This window comes from Tachypleus tridentatus, chromosome 3 (genome assembly GCF_004210375.1).
Source record: "Tachypleus tridentatus isolate NWPU-2018 chromosome 3, ASM421037v1, whole genome shotgun sequence".
Classification (NCBI taxonomy): Eukaryota; Metazoa; Arthropoda; class Merostomata; order Xiphosura; family Limulidae; genus Tachypleus; species Tachypleus tridentatus.
The window spans coordinates 19,648,485-19,672,794 of NC_134827.1; the positions used below are offsets into that span (position 1 = coordinate 19,648,485).

The 24,310-nt window shown below is 36.4% G+C and overlaps 1 protein-coding gene across 1 annotated transcript in view; it reads right to left on the reverse strand.

Annotated features, from left to right (window-relative positions):
- LOC143246483 (patched domain-containing protein 3-like) overlaps nt 1–24,310 on the reverse strand; it is a 45,907-nt gene that overhangs the window by 4,830 nt on the left and 16,767 nt on the right. The window contains exon 2 of the mRNA XM_076493288.1: nt 705–1,037. Within this exon, the coding sequence (XP_076349403.1) occupies nt 705–1,037 (333 nt within the window). The remainder of the gene's footprint in view (nt 1–704; nt 1,038–24,310) is intronic.

Here is a 24,310-nt window from a genome sequence, read left to right on the forward strand (position 1 = left end):
ACGTAAATAAGCAAATAAATAAAACACTTAGAAAGTGTTTCATAAATTTTTGGTAAATTTCTTCAGTAATTTTTTGGAAACTTTATATTTGAATTTTTTTTATGCATTCAGTAAAACATAATTTCTCGAGCGTCTTTCCCCCTTTGTATATAAAATATTTCAATCCGCTAAACTTTTTTGAAATCGTTTTCTTTGTCTACTTAATTAGGTTCGACTAGTTTCAAAAAATACGAGTCGTTATTCTTCTGAGGTTATGGCCCGGCATGGCCAAGCGTGGTAAGGCGTGCGACTCGTAATCTGAGGGTCGCGGGTTCGCGCCCGCGTCGCACCAAACATGCTCGTCGTTTCAGACGTGGGGGCGTAATAATGTTACGGTCAATCCCACTATTCGTTGGTAAAAGAGTAGCCCAAGAGTTGGCGATGGGTGGTGATGACTAGCTGCCTTCCCTCGAGTCTTACACTGCTAAATTAGGGACGGCTAGCACAGATAGCCCTCGAGTTGCTTTGTGTGAAATACAAAAACAAACAAATCTTCTAAGGTTCTGATTATTATTATTTTTTTTGTAAGTTGCTGGAAAAGTATCTTGATAAAAATGATTAATATGCTACTAAAGTGTATTGGCTTTACTGGACGTATGTTTAATACTTGAATGATATCCTTAAACGAATGCAAATAATATCATGATGTTTACGTAGTTACGCACTTGCCAGAGATTTCGGTGTAGTTGGAATACAGAAAACTCCGTGTAGATTTCGACTTTCAGCATATCCGCTGACTGCCATGCAGCCTCCAAAGAAGGTGATATGCCAGATGTAGGTAAACAGGACCGCCATAGCCGTATAAGTGCAAAAGATTTGTACCGAAGGAAAGGGTGTTATTATTCCAATTAGGAATGATATAAAATTGGTGATAGATGTGATGGTTATGGAGACGGCTGCATCTGAATACGTCTCAGCCATTCTTTTCTCAACGGACTTCTTCGGGTCCGTACGTCTCCAAGAAGCTAGAAGGACAAATGTATCATCCATTCCAATACCTGTGGAAAAAGAAACGAAACGAAATTTAATGTGCAGACGAAATAGTTAACAGTGCATAGAAGTTAGTTCAAATAGTTCATAATACATACAAGTTGTTTCAAATAATTCACAATAGATAAAAGTCAGCTCAAGTAGTTCAAAATAGATACAAGTTAGTTCAAATAGTTTACAAAATATACTACATACAAGTTACACTGAAAACAGTATTTACCATACTACCCTTTCTAATTCTGGCAGTACCATAGAATATAAAATATTCTGATGTAATTTAATGAATTCAGCTTCTGAAACAGTGGTATACTTGGGTACTTTTCAATTTTTTTTTTTTTGTTAATTCCTTATCACATTAAAATGGCTGCGGGTTGTCGTGGTTACTAGTTGCCTTCCCTCTAGTCTTACACTGTTAAATTAGGAACGGCTAGCGTAAATAGCCCACGCGTAGCTTTGCGCGAAATTAAAAACAAACTATTGCCTTGTGCTAATACACTGAAATATACGAAACCAAAGCGCACTTAAGTAGAGAGTTTGTTTGAAGTTAAGCACAAAGTTACAAGGCTATCTGTAATACACTATTACTGACATATACGAAACGAAAGCGAACTTAAATAGAGAGTTTGTTTGAAGTTAAGCACAAATTTATCTGTGATTTGCCCGCCAGGGGTGTCAAAATTCGGTTTCTAACGTTGTAAACTCGCAGACATTCCGCTGTGCCATTTGAGGGATAAATGGAAAAAAATGTAGTAATGTATAAAGATAATTTCAAAACAAGTGATGAGTTTTAATAATGAACAAAAACTTACTGAGCAACGACTTGTGGAAGATAAAAGATGGATTTGAAATGCTGAGTTTTTAGACACATCTGATTTCAAGATGCAAGAACACATTAAACGGAATATGTTAAAAAATAATAATACTGCAATTAAACTGCTTTTATAGCAATATTTCAGGCTTAATTTTCGGCGTTTAAACCGTAATATTCAATATATAATGATATACTTTAATGCTAAAACTTAGTTTGTTCTTAAGCCATGACACTTCCTGCTTTTGTTCCTATTTCGCGAAAAAAGAAATAACATTTTGTTGTATATATCCTAAAACATAAACGAGGAATAAGAGATAAGAATATTGAAAGATTCTGTGTATTCAGTAGAAAACTACGACTAACTTTATAAACATTAAAATGAATATCCAATGAGCATCCATTTTGGTGATCTATAATAATTAAAGCAAGCGAAAGGTTTTCATTGTGATAACTGATTTTGAATGGCGCCACGAGATTGCAAAACGACATTGAGCTTAGAGAAATTTAATAAAAATAACACCGATACAACTAATCATAAATTGTAATTTGAGAGTAATAACCAGAATAATTACTGCAACATTCTTGAATGAATTTAAAACTACAGGAATTGATATTTTTTGCTTTGCCTTTAGAATAGCTTATTATATACTGGGTTTTTTTCTTTTTATGGTATTTTTCTCTTACAATTTTAAACAACTATGCTTATAAAATGCGTTACAAGAGATAGCGCTACTTGTAATCCTGTGAACTTTCTACTACTACTTTAAATGCTTGAACTATTCGTTTTTGTTTATATATCACTGGACTTAAGGACGTTTCAAATTAATAGTATGTTTGAAATGGATGTCAAGACAAGAATGTCGTTCTAGGTCTATAATTTCATCCGTTTCGAAGGTCGTTTCTACCACGATACTGTTGAGAGAATAGGTAGAAAGTGTGTGTTTTCTTATAGCAAAGCCACATCGGGCTATCTGCTGAGCCCACCGAGGGGAATCGAACCCCTGATTTTAGCGTTGTAAATCCGAAGACATACCGCTGTACTAGCGGGGACTACAGGTAGAATAATATTATAATTCCGCAGCGTAGCACCATTTATTGGCTCCCAAACAAAAAGCATGAAAATGTTATAACAGAAATACTACTAATTATCTTCATTATATCCGTACTTTAACTACGATAGGAGTCGATTACGTTTTTGTTTTGTTTTCTTCGAAAAGACGTAATAGACAAATTGCGGCAATTTATGACAGAAAAATGCGTAAATTGTTTACTTTTATACACGAGTTAAAATCAAACAAAAGCGGATGCAACTTGAGATAGTTTTACATATATAACATGAAAGGATAAATAGGTTATCAAATCCACGTTTATTAAATACATTACAGACAAAGAAACGTACTTCAATATAACAAATACAAAATAACAATGAAAGGTTTTACACCTCTGTAACTCAGTAAGTGCAAACTATATATATTGCACATGTATGCACAAGTTGATAAGTTTGGAACTGCCACTAATATTTTCAAATATTCTTAGTCGACCGGAGGAATTTCTGAACTACGTCAGTATAGGTACATATATTACAAAGGCCCGGCATGGCCAGGTGGGTTAAGGCACTCGACTCGTAATTTGAGGATCGTGGGTTCGAATCTCGGTCACACCAAGCATGCTCGCCCCTTTCAGCTGGGGGGACGTTATAATTTGATGGTCAATCACATTATTCGTTGGTAAAAGAGTAGCCCAAGAGTTGGCGGTGGGTGGTGATGACTAGCTAACTTCCCTCTAGTCTTTCACTGCTAAATTAGGGACAGCTAGCTTAGACAGGTCTCGTGTAGCTTTGCGCGAAATTCTAATAAAACAAACATATATCGTGATTGTCTTTTAAGAATATAACTTCATGTAAAGCTTATCCCGACAAACAAATCACGAGAAAATCCAAATGATTAAAGGCGTCTTTTCTTTAGAATTTTCATGCAAGTTACAAAAAGAGTACTTGATCTTATAATGGTTTTAGAAGCACTCTCACATTTTACCTAAGGCCCCAAGAAGAAAGAAAACTCCTTTTTTTTTTTTTTTTTTTGTAGCGACTGCACTTGAATAATGTATTCTCGGATCCATACTCCGGATTTTCTAACTACCAGACCACTCCTTGTTGAAGCTAGGAATTGAAATCAATGTCGAAGATATGTAAACTTCTTAAACTGAAAGTGGATATTAATTAAGTAAGGAAAAACATGTTAATTGAATATATATATAAATGTTAAGTATGTGGAAAAGAATGAGTGAATATAACAGCTTATTACCTTATTTGAATCTGATTTTGTAGTACCATTTACCACTCAACTCACGTTGTTAATGGTTACAGAAATGTTCAGGATATCGATTCTCAAATTTACTTTGTTTCTTGAATAAAATGTCAGTAAAGTGTATTACCTTTATGCACCAGGTAGTTTAAGGTTAGTACATTTAAAATGATTGTATATCACTTTGCATGGTTAAAGTTATATAGTATATCATATCAGCATGTTTAAAGACATACAGTAGATTGTGTTAGCATGGTTAAAGTTACATAGTATATCATTTCAGTATGGTTTACGTTAGATAATATATCATGTCGATATGGTTAAAGTTGTATAGTATATCATTTCGGTACATGGTTAAGAGTGTATAGTGTTTTAGTAAGTATGGTTTAAAGTTTTACAGTATATTATGTAGGTATGTTTATGGTTGTATACTATATTATGTCCATATGGTTAAGGCTGTATACTGTATTATATCGGTATGTTAAAATTATATACTATATTATGTTTTCGTGATTACAGTTTTATAATATATCAGCCCGTATGGTTAAAGTTATGTAGCATATCAGTAGGTATGATTAAAGTTGTGTAGTATATCAATACGTATGGTTAAAGTTGTGTAGTATGTCAGTAGGTATGGTTAAAGTTGTGTAGTATATCAGTAAGTATGGTTAAGTGTGTGTAGTACAGATTGGGTTTTGTGTTCGTTATTTTATCATTCTGATGCGTGTGATACAGATTAGGTTTTGTGTTCGGTATTTTACCGTTCTGATTCACGTGTTATACAGATTAGGTTTTGTGTTTGAAATTTCACCGTTCTGATACAATTGTTATACAGATTGGGTTTTGTGTTTGATATTTTACCGTTCTGATTCACGTGTTATACATATTGAGTTTTGTGTTTGATATTTTACCGTTCTGATTCACGTGTTATACAGATTGGGTTTTGTGTTCGATATTTTACCATTCTGATACGTGTGATACAGATTGGGTTTTGTGTTCGGTATTTTACCGTTCTGATACAATTGTTATACAGATTGGGTTTTGTGTTCGATATTTTACTATTCTGATACGTGTTATACAGATTGGGTTTTGTGTTCGAAATTTTACCGTTCTGATCCACGTGTTATACAGATTAGGTTTTGTGTTTGAAATTTCACCGTTCTGATACAATTGTTATACAGATTGGGTTTTGTGTTTGATATTTTACCATTCTGGTACGTGTGATACAGATTGGGTTTTGTGTTTGATATTTTACCATTCTGATACGTGTGATACAGATTGGGTTTTGTGTTCGATATTTTACCGTTTTGATTAACGTGATATACAGATTGAGGAAATAAAACATATTATGAGATTCTCTGGAGTTCACGTTTGTCTAATTTATTTGTAATTAGATTTTATATTAAGATTCATAATATAGGTAAAGTAACATGTAGAATCATACACGGATTTTTTAAACGTTAAAATACTTTTACGTGCAAACTTTAGACCCTCTTCATCAGGCAACAATATATCGAGGAATAAAAATTTGGTAACTTGTGAAACATTGCTTTAAAACAGTCGTAACGACAACTGATATTGGTATTCAAGTAACTATTAAAAGCTACTGTCACGATTGTTGCCTAGGTATCTTATCTTACAGTACCACGAGTTAACGAATTTATATCGCTCACTATATTGTTGCCTGACGAAGGGAGGGGAAAGACCGCAAAAGGAATTTGTTTGTTTGTTTGTTTGTTTTGGAATTTCGCACAAAGCTACTCGAGGGCTATCTGTGCTAGCCGTCCCTAATTTAGCAGTGTAAGACTAGAGGGAAGGCAGCTAGTCATCACCACCCACCGCCAACTCTTGGGCTACTCTTTTACCAACGAATAGTGGGATTGACCGTCACATTATACACCCCCACGGCTGGGAGGGCGAGCATGTTTAGCGCGACGGGGGCGCGAACCCGCGACCCTCGGATTACGAGTCGCACGCCTTACGCGCTAGGCCATGCCCGCAAAAGGAAAGTATTTTTAACGTAGCGAAAAGTCCGTCTGTAATTAATTTAACAAAGAGTTTATATTGTTGTAACACGTGTGAGAATAACTATAGGAATATCTTGACGTTACATATCGCTGTTACACATGTATCAAATTAACTGCTTTTTATATTAGATTTTATATTATTATGACACAATATTGGATCAATCTGGTGTTTATATTAGATTTAATATTGTTTTAACGTACTCGAAAGAATGGCCACATTTTAACGTTTTATATCGTCCAAATACAATACCAGTCTAATCAGGTGTTACTATTGTATTTTACGTTTGTTAACACATATACAATTATCATACAAAGCTGTTCTTATTTCAGAAGCTGTAACACAGCTATAAGTTTGCTAGTTTAGCATGATAAAGCTATGAGCCACGCTATATACTGAAGCCAAATTTTCATTGCATTTACTCAAAAATAAAACGTTTTTGTTTTTGAGTAAGTGCGCTGAATTAACAGTTTTCTTACAGTCTCACTTTTTTTTATAACTTACAGACTAAGTCAATTTATTTCTTACGATAAGCTATGTATTGTTTCAACATCCGATATTTCTATGTATTATGCTTTATATAATCGTTGTATACTTACACGTGTCAGATTTATCTGTTTTTATATCAGAATTGATATTGTTTATACATGCTTGTTATACTATTCAGCTGACTAAAAAAACAAACCTCTTTTATAAATAATTATTATTAGCTTTCAGTTTAATTATTACATTTTTCAACATAATTCAGGTCGCAAGAAATGTTCCGATCGTTGGCTTTATATGTCATATAAGTGCTTACACACGCGTATAAGCTCTAAACTCAGAGTTCACAACACTCAAGTTACGGTTTCAGGGGTTTGGGGAACATTTCATTGAGTATATTTTAGCTTTGAAACAGGGTCATCATGTCTACAAAACACCAAACTTAATGAATTGGTGAAACTGGAATTCATCGAGCTGCGCGTATGACCCTTAACCTACCGAAATTGTTTCTCCCGCCCTATTTTTAGTGCGAAGTAACTTACACGGATCTGTTCTTGTTTTTTTGTTTTTTTAGAATTTCCAGTCATATCATACTTGCTAAACTTTGTAACTAGAAAAACTGTTTCAGTGTAAAAACTGAACAAGCTAATTATGAGCTGGATTTTCTATACGTATATAAATGTGCGTCTGTCTACATTTCTTTATTCGTATAATTCACTATATACGATAATATAACTTTACATCGAAGCATTAAAAAAACCTCTGTACGTCGTGCTGAGCGCAAGTCACAACTAGTACAGAATAACTTGTAGATTATTCAGGCTACGTTTGCTACACTTAAAGCGACGAGAGTATTCATAATAATATTGTTAACTAGTTTCAATGGAGTGGGAAACCGACAGGATTACTGTAAGTATAGTTTTAGCCAAACGTACATGGATAGTATTAACAACTGACTGTAATCAAGGTAAAATCTATGGGCTCATCTTAAACATAATTTTAACAATTGACTGTAATCAAAGCAAAATCTATGGATTCATTTTAAATATGACTTTACCAACAGACTGAAATAAAGATGAAACCTATGGGTTCATCCTGAACATAATTTTAACAACTGACTGTAGTCAAGATGAAATATACGGGTTCATTCTGAACATAATTTTAAGAACGGACTGTAATCAAGGTGAAATCTATGGGTTCACCCTAAACATAATTTTAAGAACGGTCTGTAATCAAGGTGAAATCCATGGGTTCATCCTAAACATAATTTTAACAACTGACTGTAATCAAGGTGAAATCTATGGGTTCATCCTAAACATAATTTCAACAACTGACTGTAATCAAGGTGAAATCTATGGGTTCATCCTAAACATAATTTTAACAACTGACTGTAATCAAGGTGAAATCTATGGGTTCATCCTAAACATAATTTTAACAACTGACTGTAATCAAGGTGAAATCTATGGGTTCATCCTAAAGATAATTTTAACAACTGACTGTAATCAAGGTGAAATCTATGGGTTCATCCTAAACATAATTTAATAATTCTTCAGCAGCTATTTCTTGAAAATAATTTATGTGTGAGACCAAGGTTTTACAATGTACATCATAAAATGTTTTACAGTCAATTACCAATAATTTTATTGACGTGAAAAGCGTTAATAATATCAATAAACCTCTGTGTATTTGATCTAATCATACGAACTTATTACATTTAATCCTCGCCCTGATTTTATGGAGTTTTCTGTGCAAAACCTTCATCACCTGAATACTGTATTATGTAAAATGATGTAAAATTATTGTTTAGTAAATGATGTCATATTTTATGAATTCGCTGTGGAAACAAAGCTTCGATGCTTACACATTCTTTTGTACTCTGAGAGTTGACACACCTTTTGGTTGTTTGATGACAAAAAAATACGGGGGTGCCCCAGTGAATACCTAAAGCTAAACTTCAACCCACAAAAAGGTCAGTGGCAGGTCTGCAGGCAAGTCTGTTGGAACAGATGGACAAGAAACTGGCGAGCACGTGACTAGTCGCTGCTATACAAGTTATTAATGTGTGTTATCCATTGTGTTTTATTCAAGCGTTGAAGGACTTGAAAAATGATTATGATTTTTTTCATCATTCACAATTTATAACATGAATTTAACAACGCAAGTATAACAAAAGTGTAACAATCGTCAGGTTGGGATATGTTCCATTTTAAAGCTTTGTTTTTCAAATATCATACTATTCGTACAAAGTGGTATAAAATCAATATAAAACAAGTGTTAACTAATTCAGTCACGAGTGAAATGATTATAAGACCCCTTACTTAGAAACAATCTCACGTGAGATTATGAGAACTCAAATACTCTTACAGTTGTTGAGTAGTGTCATCAAAGTTTACACCCACGTTTTGTTGTTTAGTCTCACCTTACGAGTAAACTAATTTGATTTGTTTGGTTGTTTTTGAATTTCGCGAATTACCAACGAATAATGGGATTGACCATCACTTATAACGACTGAAAGAGCGAGCATGTTTGGTGCAACGTGGATTCGAACAAGCGACTCTCACTTTACGAGTCGAGCGTCTTAACTACCTGGGTATGCAGTGCTCGTGAGGGTAGGTAAAGAAAGCTTTCACTGGACTTCATGCACATGACATAAAATTATAACATTTAAACTAACGTATGTTTTTGTTTAATGCTAACAACCACAATGGTACAGAATCTCCACGAGAAATCGCTTTTCTAACAAACTTTATTCATAGTTGTCCGAATGTAAACTAACAACAAATAATGTAAACAACAACGTTTGTTTTGTATTTTGCGCAAAGCTACTCGAGGGCTATCTGCGCTAGCCGTCCATAATTTAGCATTGTTGACTAGAGGGAAGGCAGCAAGTCATCACCACCCACCGCCAACTCTTGGGCTACTCTTTTACCAACGAATAATGGGATCGACCGTCACATTAAAACGCCCCCACGGGTGAAAGGGCGAGCATGTTTGGTGCGACCCCGGAACGAGAATTTCAAGTGGTCAGTCCAAGAAATTTTCGCCGGCGTTGAGCAGGAGGATTCGACGGGTTGTTTGACAAGTCATCAGCCGATCGTCGAACCAGTTAAGGCCCTTACGGACGCAGAATGCAGCTTAAGAACAATAAGACGGCATCTACGAGAGAAAGGCTTTAAAAACCGTAAACGTCTTCAAAGGCCACGCCTCCTTCCACAGCACGAAACAGCTCAGTTAAATTTTGCTGAAAAGCACCAAATATGAAACGAAGCAAAGTGGAAAAAATTTTGTTCTCTGATGAAAAAAAAATTTAATCTGGATGGTCCAGATGGCTTCCAATGTTACTGGCAGATAAGGATATTCCACCGAAGACATTTTCTACACGACACAGGGGAGAAGGTTCCATTATGATCTGGGGTGCTTTCTCCTTCCATGGAACAATGGAGCTTCAGATAATACAGGGGTATGAAACAGCAACTGTTTACATGGCATGTTGGAGAGAGCATCCTTATTGACTGAAGGTCCTCCTTTGTGTGGAAATGACTGGATCTTTCAGCAAAACAACGCTGCAATCCACAATACCCGCAGGACAAAGGACTTTTTCATGGCGAATAACGTGATTCTTTTGGACCATCCAGCGTGTTCGCTCGAACCGAACCCCTTTGAAAATGTTTGGGGGTGGATGGCAAGGGAAGTCTATAGAAATGAACTTCAATTCCAAACAGTGCATGATCTTCGTGAAGCCATCTTCACCACTTGGAATAACATTCCAGCCAGCCTTCTGCAAACGCTTATATCGACCATGCCAAAGCGAATGTTTGCAGTTATTCGCAATGACGGACCTGCAGCTCACTACTCAGACCTCTTTTTGTGCACTTCCTACTCTGTTTAGGACTTCTTTTTGGTATGGTCTTAAACTTTTCACCAGCTAGTATTTAGGCTAATTTCATAGTGTTCACATTTTCCCTATTTAATACTAAAAAAAGTTTTATATTTTTTTTTCCCTTTTCTTATTTTCATCTTTCGAAGCTCTACTCAAATAAATGGTTGAGTCCAACAACGCAAAATGCATATTTTTTTCTTTATGTTCATCGGCCTAAAGATTTTTGCCAGCAGTGTAAATCACATATACATAATATCGCTATATATGTACCTAATCAAATCTTTACCATGGACGAAAACACCATGTTATGAGATAATTTGCTGTTGATTATGTTTGTAACAATTTTAAACTATTTCCTAACGTATACAACTTGAAGAACATCCACACAACCGAACAAGTCACTGGCAGTAATACACATCTCAGACTACAACTTTTTGTGCGATTTACGGTTTGATGTACAGCACGAATTAACGATAGTTTTAGTTTTCACCTGGTAGTAATTCACATGTAATTAATGACAGTAGGTAACATCGACGATTAAAACAAGACAACAGTTTTTCATACGACGTTCACTGTTCAGTGTAAAGCTACACAATCGGTTATATGCGCTGTTCACCATGAAGGATCGAATCCCAGATTATAGTGTTGTAACTGCGTACATTCACTGTGAGACCGATACTTAGTGACACTAGAAATTACGATCTGTCACCTTCAGAGTGTCTTATCTCCTACAACGTAATGCTCTACCATCTTGTCCCTCACGAAGAACGTTGAAAATCACCTAAAAAGTTTCTTACCCTTACAAAAAACTTGAAAACTTCCAACAAAGTGTCTTTTATCTTATAAGGCAATATTAAACCTTTTTGTCCCAAACAAAGAACGTTGAGACTAAAATTGAACTTTAAACCTCATCACAGAATAATTAACAAATTATTAGAAGTAATAGTTAGGCTAAACAGTTATGTCTTATAGTTTAATCTCTTACCAGTTTACTTTTCTATTCTAACAAATCTGGCCTGGCATGGCCAAGCGCGTAAGGCGTGTGACTCGTAACCTGAAGGTCGCGGATTCGAATTCACGTTGCACCAAACATACTCGTCCTTTGAGCAGTGGGGGCGTTATAATGTGACGGTCAATCCCACTATTCGTTGGTAAAAGAGTAGCCCAAGAGTTGGCGGTGGGTGGTGATGACTAGCTGCCTTCCCTCTAGTCTTACATTGCTAAATTAGGGACGGCTAGCACAGATAGCCCTCGAGTAGCTTTGTGCGAAATTCCAAAACAAACAAACAAAACTAACAAATCTCAATACTTTTACAAGTAAAAAAGAGGCAATAATATTAATGATAAAATCCAGATATCGATTACAATATTTTATTAAATTAGGAATAAACTATTGACTGATTAATATTCTATAACATAACAGTACAACGAATAAGTAAAAAAATGCAAACAAGGGTCTGAGTTTCTATCACTATTTTCTGATCCTTAAAAGTAAAAGGACTAAAAACTAAAGCAGCTACTGGTAATGGAATAAGTCCTAGCCTCCAAAGTTGTGTGTACCAAATGATACATAAAATCTCCTTTGTAAATCATAGTTGGTTACTTGTTTTCATCAAATGAATTCGTTGTCTATCGAACGTATTTCAATTTTTATGCAGTTAAGACCGCTTATTTCAATGGCAATAATATAACTTAAAACCAAAGAAAAAATGCTGACTTGCTGACGTATATTAACATGTAACAATAGTCAGAAAATGCACAATATATTTATAAGTAAGATTTAGAGATTATTGTAAATTTAATCTAAACTTTGGGATAAAAAATTATAAAAATACCTTGTTGGTTTCGATACGTTTTCTTCATTATTCGTATTATATTTTCCTCCTCTCAGTAGTTCAACGTAAGTCTGAGAGTTTATAACAGTAAAGATTGAGTTTAGATACCTACGGTGGGAACACCACAGATATCCAATTGTATATACTTATTGGTAACAATAAAAGAAACTTCCTACGTTATTCATAAAATGATAACTCATTTTGTTTCAGTCTCTCAGTAACATAGTGATCTTCAAATGAAGAATGTTTTTATGACATGTCCTAAACACACAGTGTAGTTAATTAAATATATTGTAAGAATTTAAGCTGATTCTAACGTTCCTAGGCCCAGCATGGCCAGGTGGGTTAAGGCGTTCGACTCGTAACCTGAAGGTCGCGGATTCGAATTCACGTTGCACCAAACATACTCGTCCTTTGAGCAGTGGGGGCGTTATAATGTTACGGTCAATCCCACTAATCTTTAGTAAAAAGTAGCCGAAGAGTTGGCGGTGGGTGGTGATGACTAGCTGCCTTCCCTCTAGTCTTACACTGCTAAATTAGGGACGGCTAGCGCAGATAGCTCTCGTGTAGCTTTGCGCGAAATTCCAAAAGAAACAAACAAACCAAACCAACGTTTCTTTCTCAGATTGTTATGTATAAAGCACATCGCAATCTTACCAGAGCTCTGATCATCAGTCAGATGTATTGGTATGTTGTGCTACTGTAACTTGTTTAACCAAGAATTATTTTACTTATCTTCCAAATAAATTGATATTATGGCATAAATTTTCCTTGGGATTCCACTCAAAATAGAAACAATAGTTAAGATCCAACGTTTCTGCTTTTGTAAATAAAGAACTGCAAAACAAGGAGCTGCTCCCATCACTATATGCTGCTTATTTAATAATAAACTTCAAAACAAGGGGCTAAACTCTCATCACTATGTGCTGATTATTTAAAAGTAAACCTCAAAACAAGGGGCAAAGCTCTCATCACTTTATGTTGATTATTTAATTATAAATTTCAAAACAAGTGTAATATATTATCACTACTTCCTGATCATTTAAAAACAATTAAAAGATTTGTTTGTTTGTTTGTGTTTTGAATTTCGCACAAAGCTACTCCCAGCCGTGGGGGCGTATAATGTGACGGTCAATCCCACTATTCGTTGGTAAAATAGTAGCCCAAGAGTTGGCGATGGGTGGTGATGACTAGCTGCCTTCCCTCTAGTTTTATACTGCTAAATTAGGGACGGCTAGCACAGATAGCCCTCGAGTAGCTTTGTGCGAAATTCCAAAACAAACAATCCACGTGTTAGCTGTTTTCTATACCTAATGCTAATAAAAAAGCTCCCCTTTGGATACGGTATAATACAGTATATCTTGGAATTCTTTTGTTGTATCGACCGTGGAACAATAATTACATTGTTAGCACCACGAATGTACAAGCACACTCTTCAGGACGTAAAAATAAAAACGTTTAAATGCAGTTTTTTCAACTAAATATAAATAAATAGAATGAAATACTTTTCAAATGTATGAGCATAATAATACCTTCCATGTGTACATTAAAAATAATAATACTTTCTATTATTATTATTATTAGAAATCCAATTTATTTATTTTATAGTTTCCTATTGTTTCCTACTTTCTTTTCTGTTAGTCTTAGTAACAGTTTTCACGGTTTCACAATTCCTACCAACTTTTACACGACCAATGACGTCTGCCTTCTTACCATTGGCTATTTAAAGTGGAGTCAAAACATTTATAAACTATTTTTCAAAAATTAATCTTTTATGATTTACCTTTGATGCTGAAAAAGGAAAAACGTGAAAATATGTTGCTTTTAAAAACTTAAATTTTCTCAAAAATTAATTTATTTAAATGTTTTCTGGCGTATAGTAGTTTTCTTTTTCGAGAAGTCTAACATGGAATTTATGTACCTCCTGAACCTCAAATTATCTGTTACACCAATAAAGAATTCACAACAATCTGTAGATTCTAAAATATATGTTACTTAATTAGAATTACAACTAAATGAGTAATTAATAAAAAAACGAGATTTATTTATTGTTTTGGTGGTTAGTCTAACAATATATAATAAGTCTTTTAAGTTTCATAAGCGCTAATCTATACTTCGGGATGGTCAAATGCGGTGTTTATAGGCGAGATACCCCGAGTTATAAAATTTTTTTGTGTTAAAAAATTAATAACTATAGTTAAAGCTATTATTTTAAGTTACGTTTTAGAATGTGCTCAACCGACCCCAGTAACGGTGAGGTTATTGGTACAACAAAGTTTAACAGTAAGTAAATCGTGTATCTCTGAAAAGAAGTGTGGTTTCAGAGTTTTGCTTACGCTAGACTGAAGATTTAATATTTTTCAGCTATAATAATTTCAATTGTAACCTAATATGATGTATGCCACAAGCATTTTAGAGCAATATGGTATATTGTTATTACTGTTTGTTGAGGTAGAACGTGAACCCATAAGAAAAACATATAAGATTACTACTAGACTTTTGTAGAAGTAGAACCAGTACAGTCACAAGGATATGCAGTTTATCAAAGTTCTTTTAATTTAAAAATTAAAAGGAAGTTTTACAAATCTATGCCTTAATTATCACTTATTATTGATGGTCAATAGGTTAACCTGGTAGATAAAATACATGACAAATGTTGTCAGTTATTGTTGATGGCCAGTAGTCTGCAGTAGATAAACTGGGTAAATAACATACAATACTGTGCCAAAGTATCAGGATAAAGTCAAAAATTAGATTTCAGATTGCTTTCAAAGAGGCCCGGCATGGCCAGATAATTGAGATGCTCGTAATCCGAGGGTCGCGGGTTCGCGCCCCCGTCACACCAAACATGCTCGCCCTTTCAGCTAAGGGGGCGTTATAATGTGTCGCTCAATCTCACTATTCGTTGGTAAAAGAGTAGCTCAAGGGTGGGCGGTGGGTGGTGGTGACTAGCTGCCTTCCCTCCAGTCTTCCACTGCTAAATTATGGATGGCTAGGGTAGATAGCCCTGAAGTAGCTTTGCGCGAAATTCATAAACGCACTTTTAAAGAATAATAGAAGGTAAATCACAGGTGAAACGTCAACATTAATATTAATCTTCATATCTATTTAGTATAAAAGAAACTAAGTGAAAGTGCTTGAGTTCAGCAAACAATTAATATTTTGTGGGCCCCCCTTTTGGTTTAATAACTGTAGACAGCATTTCAGGCATTATTGTGACATATTTAAACAAAATGTCCTTTGAGATTTTACTCTAAATGTTTCTAATACACTTACGTAAAGTTTCGTTGGAAGTAACGTTTGATTTCACAAGTTTTAGTCTATCGAATTCCAGATCTGCTCAATTTGGTTGAAATTGGGGCTCTGGGGGGGGGGGCAGTTGCATCATTTGAATGAATCCAGCAATTTTTTTAGCTAAGCTGGCAATTCCCTACACTTTCTGGGCAATAGCATGACAACAACACTTAATATACTCTTCAAAACAAAAAATGCAAAAGGGATATTTTTGTTATTTTAAAGAGAAATATATGTAATAACGTTACAAGCTCAGAGTATGTGATGTTACACGTGTTAAGGCAAAATGACAATAAAAGTTGTGCACTTTGAAAACGGGGGAAAACATTGGATTTTTCGCCAAAACGCATGCGTGTCCAATAAATTTGTTTGAGAGATCTACATGTTTTGCAAGTGCAACATGTGCAAAATCCCCTATAAAAGTGACGGGTTCTCGGTTTCCATAGCTCAGTGTTAAGCCACCGACACGCAATACAGTTACGCTAAGACTAACTGAAGCACAACGCAACAACGCCATTGGTCGCTTGGAAGCAGGCAAATCTCGATCAAATGTTTCCAGAGCTGTGAATGTCCACCCAAGCACTATCACGAGGCTATGGAATCGTCACCAACAACATGGATCAACTCGTGACCGTCCACGATCTGGCAGACCTCATGTGACCACGCCCGCACAAGATCGCAACATCCGGTTACGTCACCTTCGGGATAGGACCACCACTGCGACGTCTACTGCCTCAACCATACCAGGGCTGCGTAAGATTTCCGATTAGACCGTACGCAACCGTCGACGAGATTCTTAGGGCCAATGTGCAACCCATCATGGTGACCGTCAACGACGTTTTTCAACATGACAATGCCCGTCCTCACACAGCCCGACTCACCACTGTCTTCTTGAGACACCACAACATCAACGTTCTTCCATGGCCCTCCAGATCACCAGATTTAAACCCCATCGAACATCTTTGAGACGAGTTGGACCGACGTCTGCGACGGCGACAACCTCAACCGCAGACTCTACCTCAGCTTGCAGCAGCTTTGCAGGCTGAGTGGACAGCCATTTCACAGGATGTGATTCGTCATCTCATCGCTTCCATGGGCAGGAGATGCCAAGTAGTTATTGATGCTCACGGGGGGCATACTCGTTATTGACGTTGAGTGACGTTAAACTTCACCTAGTGAGCGTGGACTTCGCCTTCGCAGACTTTGGATGTTCAGCAGTGAATGTGCAAAGTTTCACACATGTCATACAGAACTACCCGAAATAAACTTGTTAACAATTTGTCTCATATTTTGCCTTTAGCGTTTCTTTTTTTGAAGAGTATATATATATATAGTCTTAAATATATGCGGAGTGCTATTAAATTGATTTTTTCTAGCATATACCGGTACCATATGCTAGCTCCTTGTTAGCTTCTTTCTATGTAGTTAAGACACTGCATCGGATGCCATGACAATTATTCCAGACCCTAAATTTGATCAGTATGTTTATTCAAACAGAACTCTATAACATGCTCTTGGTACAAGTATATGGGAATTCTAAAAAAAATGATAAGTATTCTCATCATGGGTTGTTCAGTCGTCAACAGGCATCAGTATTAAAATTTACATTCTGTAATGGCATGGAAGAATTAGCCTCATGAAATGGAAAGGATGACAAAACATTCTCTTACCCTAACATTTTTGCACACTACTGTAGATGACAAATGATGTCAGTTATTATTGAGAGCCAATAAATAAACAGGGTAGATAAAATACATGACATATAACCCATAACATAAATTTTCAGTAGAATTATGTGTCACTAAGTAAGATTCTTTAAACAGTAAAATATTCATCACACACCTTATTACTTGTAAAGATGTTAATATAGGCTAGTCCTAACCACATATTCTGCGTTAGGTGCACTTTACACATGATCACTTAAAGAAACTAGAAATTATCCACTGAATGTATTGTATACATAACAGACATATCTTAGAAAATCGTGCATTGGATAATATCCAATACATTTATTGATTTTGTATTGGATGTACCTTATGTAACTTGTTTTATATGTTAAGGTGTACTATACATAATTATTTTACATGCTCAACTAACCAATTTCTACATTCTGTGTAAAAAGCAGCACTTCATAAAACTATGCAGTCTGTATTGGATAAAAACCATCATACAACGGATACTATTTTGTAAAACCTACACACAACAGAGACTGTATTTTTTAAAAACAAAACAAACCACACAACTGTTAACTTAAACATTTAATCTGACTGATTTTCTATCCTAAATAGAAGTTTCATTTATGTATTTCAGAGCAATAATTACATGCATAATTTAGTATTTTGTGGAGGACATCAGTAATGACGACATTTTTCACATTTTAAGCTGTTTTTTGTGGTAATAGTTTCTCTTATAAACCGAGACGACTGAGTATCAAAACTGCAATACAGCAGAAAATAAACCACACCTTTCTTTCAGGTATTGTGACGTCTCAGCGAACAAATTAAAAACAAACTTGCACTTCACGTTCGGCACACGCTCAGGTGCGTAACAAACGTGTTTCGAGATCGGCACATGCAGTGACCTGGATCGCCATTCCCGTGTCACAAGGGGAAGAAATATAACACACCCAACGAAGTTGTGAATTAGTTCTTCCGGGATACTGTGACACCGAAACTGGTTCTCTGAAGACAGATCTTAGTTCAAACGTATTAGAAATTACCCGTGTGACTGGTTACTTGTAATGCACTATTTTTTTTTCTAAGTTTATACGATGACGGTGCAGACAAAAAAAACAACAACAAATAAAGCTTACCGCCTCTGACCTAAAATGTTTGCTTTAAATTATAATTAGGTCGCAGTGCTTCCACGTGCTTGTAAACAATGATCTCCATCGGTGCAGGTAACAATTACCAGACTAATGATTCGTGTATTTTTTCGTTCAGCAGTGTTGTGATTTTCCAATGAATACGTTTTAATTCCAGAAACAAAACAACCAATGAAGCAGCGGTAACTTTACGGACTTACAACGCTAAAATACGTGAGTTCGAGTCTCTGCGGTGGACACAGCAGCTAACACAAGGTGACTATGTTCTAAAATAAACGAACCAATTCACATGTTTGTGAAAGAAGATCCTACAGACAATGTACATTTATTATCTTTACTTAAAACTTCACAGCAAACAATTTTCAAAACACTTCATGTAAATGTTTAACATATAGGTTAAAGTGACTGTACTTACTTTATAAACCAGTGTCGATAACATAACTTAGTAAACCGTAAATAAGTACTTTGAATGTTTGTCCTGTCTTTACAATTCTGTTTCTTTAAGTGGATTTTATACCTTTTTTTATATACACACAAAGGGTTTGTTTAAAATTAAGCACAAAGCTACACAATGGGTTATCTGTGCTTTGGCAACCGCAGGTATCGAAATCCGTTTTCTAGCGGTATGAGTCCGCAGACATACCGCTGTGCCACTGGGAGTCTATACAAATGGCTACAGTTTATCAGGATCTACGTATTATGTATTACTGAAATATTATTTTTGTATTTTGCTATTTCAGATTATTCATCGCTGTTTCACATAACTATGTACTCCAAAATTTTAATTTTTAATTTTAAAGCGTAAGGGAAATAGTTCGATTTTTTTTTATCATAACTGAATTATTGATTGAAACAAGTTACTGCTTCTCTTATACACATTTAATAAGGCACTGTTAAAACAGTTACACATTACAAGTTACTACATTCTTCTGGCACTCTCTCTATCTATTCTGGCAATTGTTCCAGGGGCGTTCCCCGCACTTGGTAGAAGTTACGAATTTTGACTACGTGACTATTGATAATTTTGGATTAAAAGGGTTGACAAGTTTAACATGAATCTGGTTAATGCGAGTCTGGTAGGCGTGGCAGCTGACAAAGAAAAATTAAAGAACAAGTAAAAAGCAAGTCGGCAGAAGAAATATCAACTGAAACGGGTCGATTCAGGGCCGGGCTTGGATCGATGGATTTTTTTTTTTTTTTGGAATTTCGCACAAAGCTACTCGAGGGCTATCTGTGCTAGCCGTCCCTAATTTAGCAGTGTAAGACAAGAGGGAAGGCAGCTAGTCATCACCACCCACCGCCAACTCTTGGGCTACCCTTTTACCAACGAATAATGGGATTGACCGTCACATTATAACGCCCCCAAGGCTGGGAGGGCGAGCATGTTTAGCGCGACGCGGGCGCGAACCCGCGACCCTCGGATTACAAGTCGCGCGCCTTACGCGCTTCGCCATGCCGGGCTTGGATCGATGGATCAAGTTTCCTCAGCTGGGATTTACAGATCTATGCCAAAGATTTAAGTGTGAGGGGAAACGGGAGTACCTCGAGAAAACCCAGTTTTACTAGATGGGATCGAATGAAGGCCGTCTAGTGCACTTAAGATGAACTGATCCTGGAGATTGGATTGAATCTGAAACGAAACTGAAAACATAATGGATTATTGAAATTACAGATTGCAAGGGTCGTAATGTGTTGGGTTTGTTTGGGATAAATATTTGCACCAAGATTTGGGGGTGGCTGCTATTTTCTTGAAATCGGAAATGAGTGAGTTACAGTGAGTGGAATTATTGTAGTATTTTTTTGCTAGCTTAAATAAACGTTCAGATATTGGTAGAATTTTCGTACTTGCTGGTGTGTAGTACGGTAGGCGATGTGCGAGTCGTTTTACTCGATTTTGTAGTCTTTGTAGTAGTAACAATTGGCTTTTGTTAATTTTGCATGTCAACACTGTTAAAGGTCTTCTAGCACTATAGCAGGGGTTCCCAACCGGTGGGTTGCGAAGCCTTGGCAGGAAGGTCGCAAAGCATTGGCAGTGGAGTCGCGAAGCCTTGGCAGGGGAGTCGCGTAGCCTTGTTAGAAGTAGCTTGGAATAACATTAATTTTATTTCATCAATTACATTTTCATGCCCTTACATTTTTTTTGTTTCGGTGCAAAGCAAAACGTGTGCTACGTTAGTTTAATGTCATTAGGTGATATTATGGGTGTATGTATGCGTGTCTGTGAGTGAATGTGCCTGTGTGAATGTGTATGTGTGAATGCAACTGTATGTATGTGTGTACTAGTGAGTAGCGAGTATGTGAGTGCACGCGCATGTACGTATGCTTGTGTGTCTGTTTAGCTGTGATTAAGTGTGTGTGTGCTCGCTGTCGACAGGTGAGTCACATGTCCGTTGCTGATTGGTGGATGACGAATCGCGCGACTGGCCACGCTCCCTTCCCTCCCAATACTTACCCCATTATTACTCTACCTGCACCCCCCACAAGTAGTCAGTGTAAGATCTACAGTTGCCAAAGCGTTCATTATTCAACATTTTTATTTTATTTTAACAGGGAGATAAGTAAGCAGTAGAGGTGAGTTGTGTCCATGGCTAAACGGCGCAGATACTCAGAATGCTACCTCAACATTGGCTTCACCACTGTGCTCGCCAACGACGACATCGAGAAACCACAGTGTGTTTTGAAACATCCAGAACACGCAAAGAAGGGTTTGGATTTCTTCAAACGGCATGAACGGTGTCTTAAAAGCCAAAGAATCGATAGAAGTGGGTCGTTTCAGCAGCAGAGTGCAGCCGTAGTGGAAGCTTCATATGAGATTGCATTCGAAATTGCTAAACAAAAAAAGCCTCACACGATTGGAGAAACACTTCTTAAACCCTGCATGATGAAAGCAGTAAATCTTATTTTTGGAGAAGTTAGTGCAAAGAAGATGCAGCAAGTATCCTTGTCAAATAATACTATACAGAGACGCATTTCTAAAATGTCTATGGATGTGAAGGAACAGGTTTTGACTGAAATCAAGGGTTCCCCTTTGTTCTCCTTTCAGCTCGACGAGTCAACAGATGTAAGTTCATGTTCTAAGTTGCTTGTCTTCGTGAGATACATTAATTCAGGTGACATCAAAGACGAATTCTTATTCTGCAGTGCACTTGAAACCACAACAATAGCTGATGATGTCATGGAAAAAGTTTCAACATTTTTTCGAGACGAAGATCTTCAATGGGAAAACGTGTGTGGGGTTTGCACGGATGGGGCACCGGCTATGCTGGGATCGAAATCAGGATCCCAGTCGAGAGTGAAGAAGCTAGCACCTCAAGCAAAGGGCATCCACTGCATGATTCACCGATATGTTCTCGCCTGCCTCTCTGCAGGAAGTACTTGAATCTGTAATCAAAATTGTAAATTATGTGAAGACTCAAGCACCCAACACTCGCCTATTCAAAGAACTATGCAAAGACATGAATGCTGACCACGAAGTCCTTCTCTTCTACACAGCAGTACGTTGGTTGTCGAAAGGAAACGTTATTAATCGTGTCTTTGAAATGAAAGATGAAATAAAGCTATTCCTGGAGACTCGAGAAAGGAAAGATCTTGTAGCTCACTTCGAAGATGAAGCATGGAATAAAAGGTTGCGTACCTAGCGGACATTTTTGACCAACTGAACAAGCTCAATTTGAAGCTTCAAGGAAGGGAAACTCATGTTCTCCTTTTTCAAGATAATCTTCGGGCCTTTGTTTCCAAACTGCAGAACTGGTGTCGGAAAACCAATCTTGGAAACATCGCTATGTTTGAAAAACTTTGTGGAGTGACGGATGAGTCTCAGATCCAACTGGATCAGTTCCTCAAGGATGAGATTACCGAACATCTTCAGTCTCTAGAAAAGGAAGTCGAGCGTTACTTCCCTGAGCTATCACAGGAACAGGACGCCCTGGTGAGGAACTCATTTTGTACTGAACGTGATGTATCCAGCATCCCAGATGATATCCAAGATGAATTTCTGGATCTAAGGAGCGACTCTTCAGCTCGTGATCTCTTCAAGGTGAAATCCGTGACTCAGTTCTGGTGCGCTATGTATCAGTCATACTCCAAAGTCAGCATGATAGCTTTACGTGTCCTTGTTCCATTTGCTTCTATCTACTTGTGTGAGGCAGGATTTTCCACTCTTGTCAATATGAAAACAAAGAATAGGAACAGATTGGATGTTGGAGATGACATGAGACTGGCTCTAACAAACGCTCGGCCACGAATTTCAAAGCTTGCTGCTGAAATGCAACATCAGGCATCTCACTAGCTGAGTTGGATAGCTGTTCAAACCTATGTTAATATTATTTTAAGAAATATATGTTCTTTTTGTGAATTCAGGTTGGACCAATGTGATTTAATTTGCTAATAAATAATTACAGAATTTTAAAATATTTTTTTAGATGTTTCTTTCCTTCTCCTTCACAGAAAATAAAAGAAAAATTAAGCTGATGATAGTAAGCCCTAAGTAGGGGGTCACATGGGTTTCAAACTTTTAGGTAAGGGGTCGCGAGTGCCAAAAGGTTGGGAACCCCTGCACTATAGTCACCATAGCCTTAAATATGACAAAGAAGCCTGACGCAAAAGTTGTAGTCAGATTGTGATTCGTCAATGGGAACTTTCGATGTGTATTGGTTCACATTAAATGAACCTTGCACAACAGAATTCTGATAAAGAGAATCGCACAGAATTTGGATCTTTTTTTTTTCTAATATTTGTAAAATATAACAAATTTAAGGCTTATGATTTAAGATATTCGTGATTAATGCAAGCTTGTCAACACCAGGTTGTGTCTAAAACGTTCAACAACATTCTTATCCACTGTCATTGAAAACTGTTAAATAATAATGTGCGTATGTTTTTTTCTTAGACCAAAGTCATATCGAACTATCACCTGTGTCCACTGAGAGGAATCGAACCCGTGATTTTATCGTATTAAAGCTGTAGACTTACTGCTGTCCCAGAGAATAAAGAATGAAATATTAATATTTTTGTGTGAATGAATTACGAGACTAAACTCTGCTATTTATAGAATCCTGCAAAACACGTTATGATGCGTTTATTTAGTTTCAAGCCTTCATATTTTACGCAGATGTATATACCCAGTTATAGATGTGCCAACAATAAATGAAACAGTTTATTTGTTGTTTAATTTGCATACAAATTTATGTAGATGTGTGTTAGTATAACACTTATAATATACCATACTTCTATTAGTCTATTCGTGATACTTTTTAAGTTATGAGCAAAAAAACCACTCGGGACGCAGGTGTACGAACACTTTCTGTCGTAACTGTGCCCACCACTATACTGGTACAAGTATGTTGATGATACAATTGCTGGATTCACATTTGCAGAACATATACTTAGTTATTTCAACCGCGTTAACTCTATACACCCCAACATTAATTTCATCTGTGAACACGAAAAAATTAACCAAATAGCATTTCCCAACCTCATTATCACAAGAACCGATACACAATTCAAAACAGAAATCCACAGAAAAAAACACTCATTCTGGACTATAAATTCCATGGGACTCAGCACATGTGAAAGAAAACAAAAACTCAACACATCAAGAAACCAAATAAACACAGCCATAAAACTATGCTCAACCGAAAAAATTAACGATGAAAACAACAAAATAAAACAACGCTTTACCAAGATCAACAAATTTCCTAAAAAAACCGTTGAAAAAAATTATACCCACACACATCTAGGTCAACAAAACAGTCAATAAAGCCCAAAATAACAACAAAGTACAAAAAATTAAACTGCTGCATACCATATATTCGCACTTTCAACGAA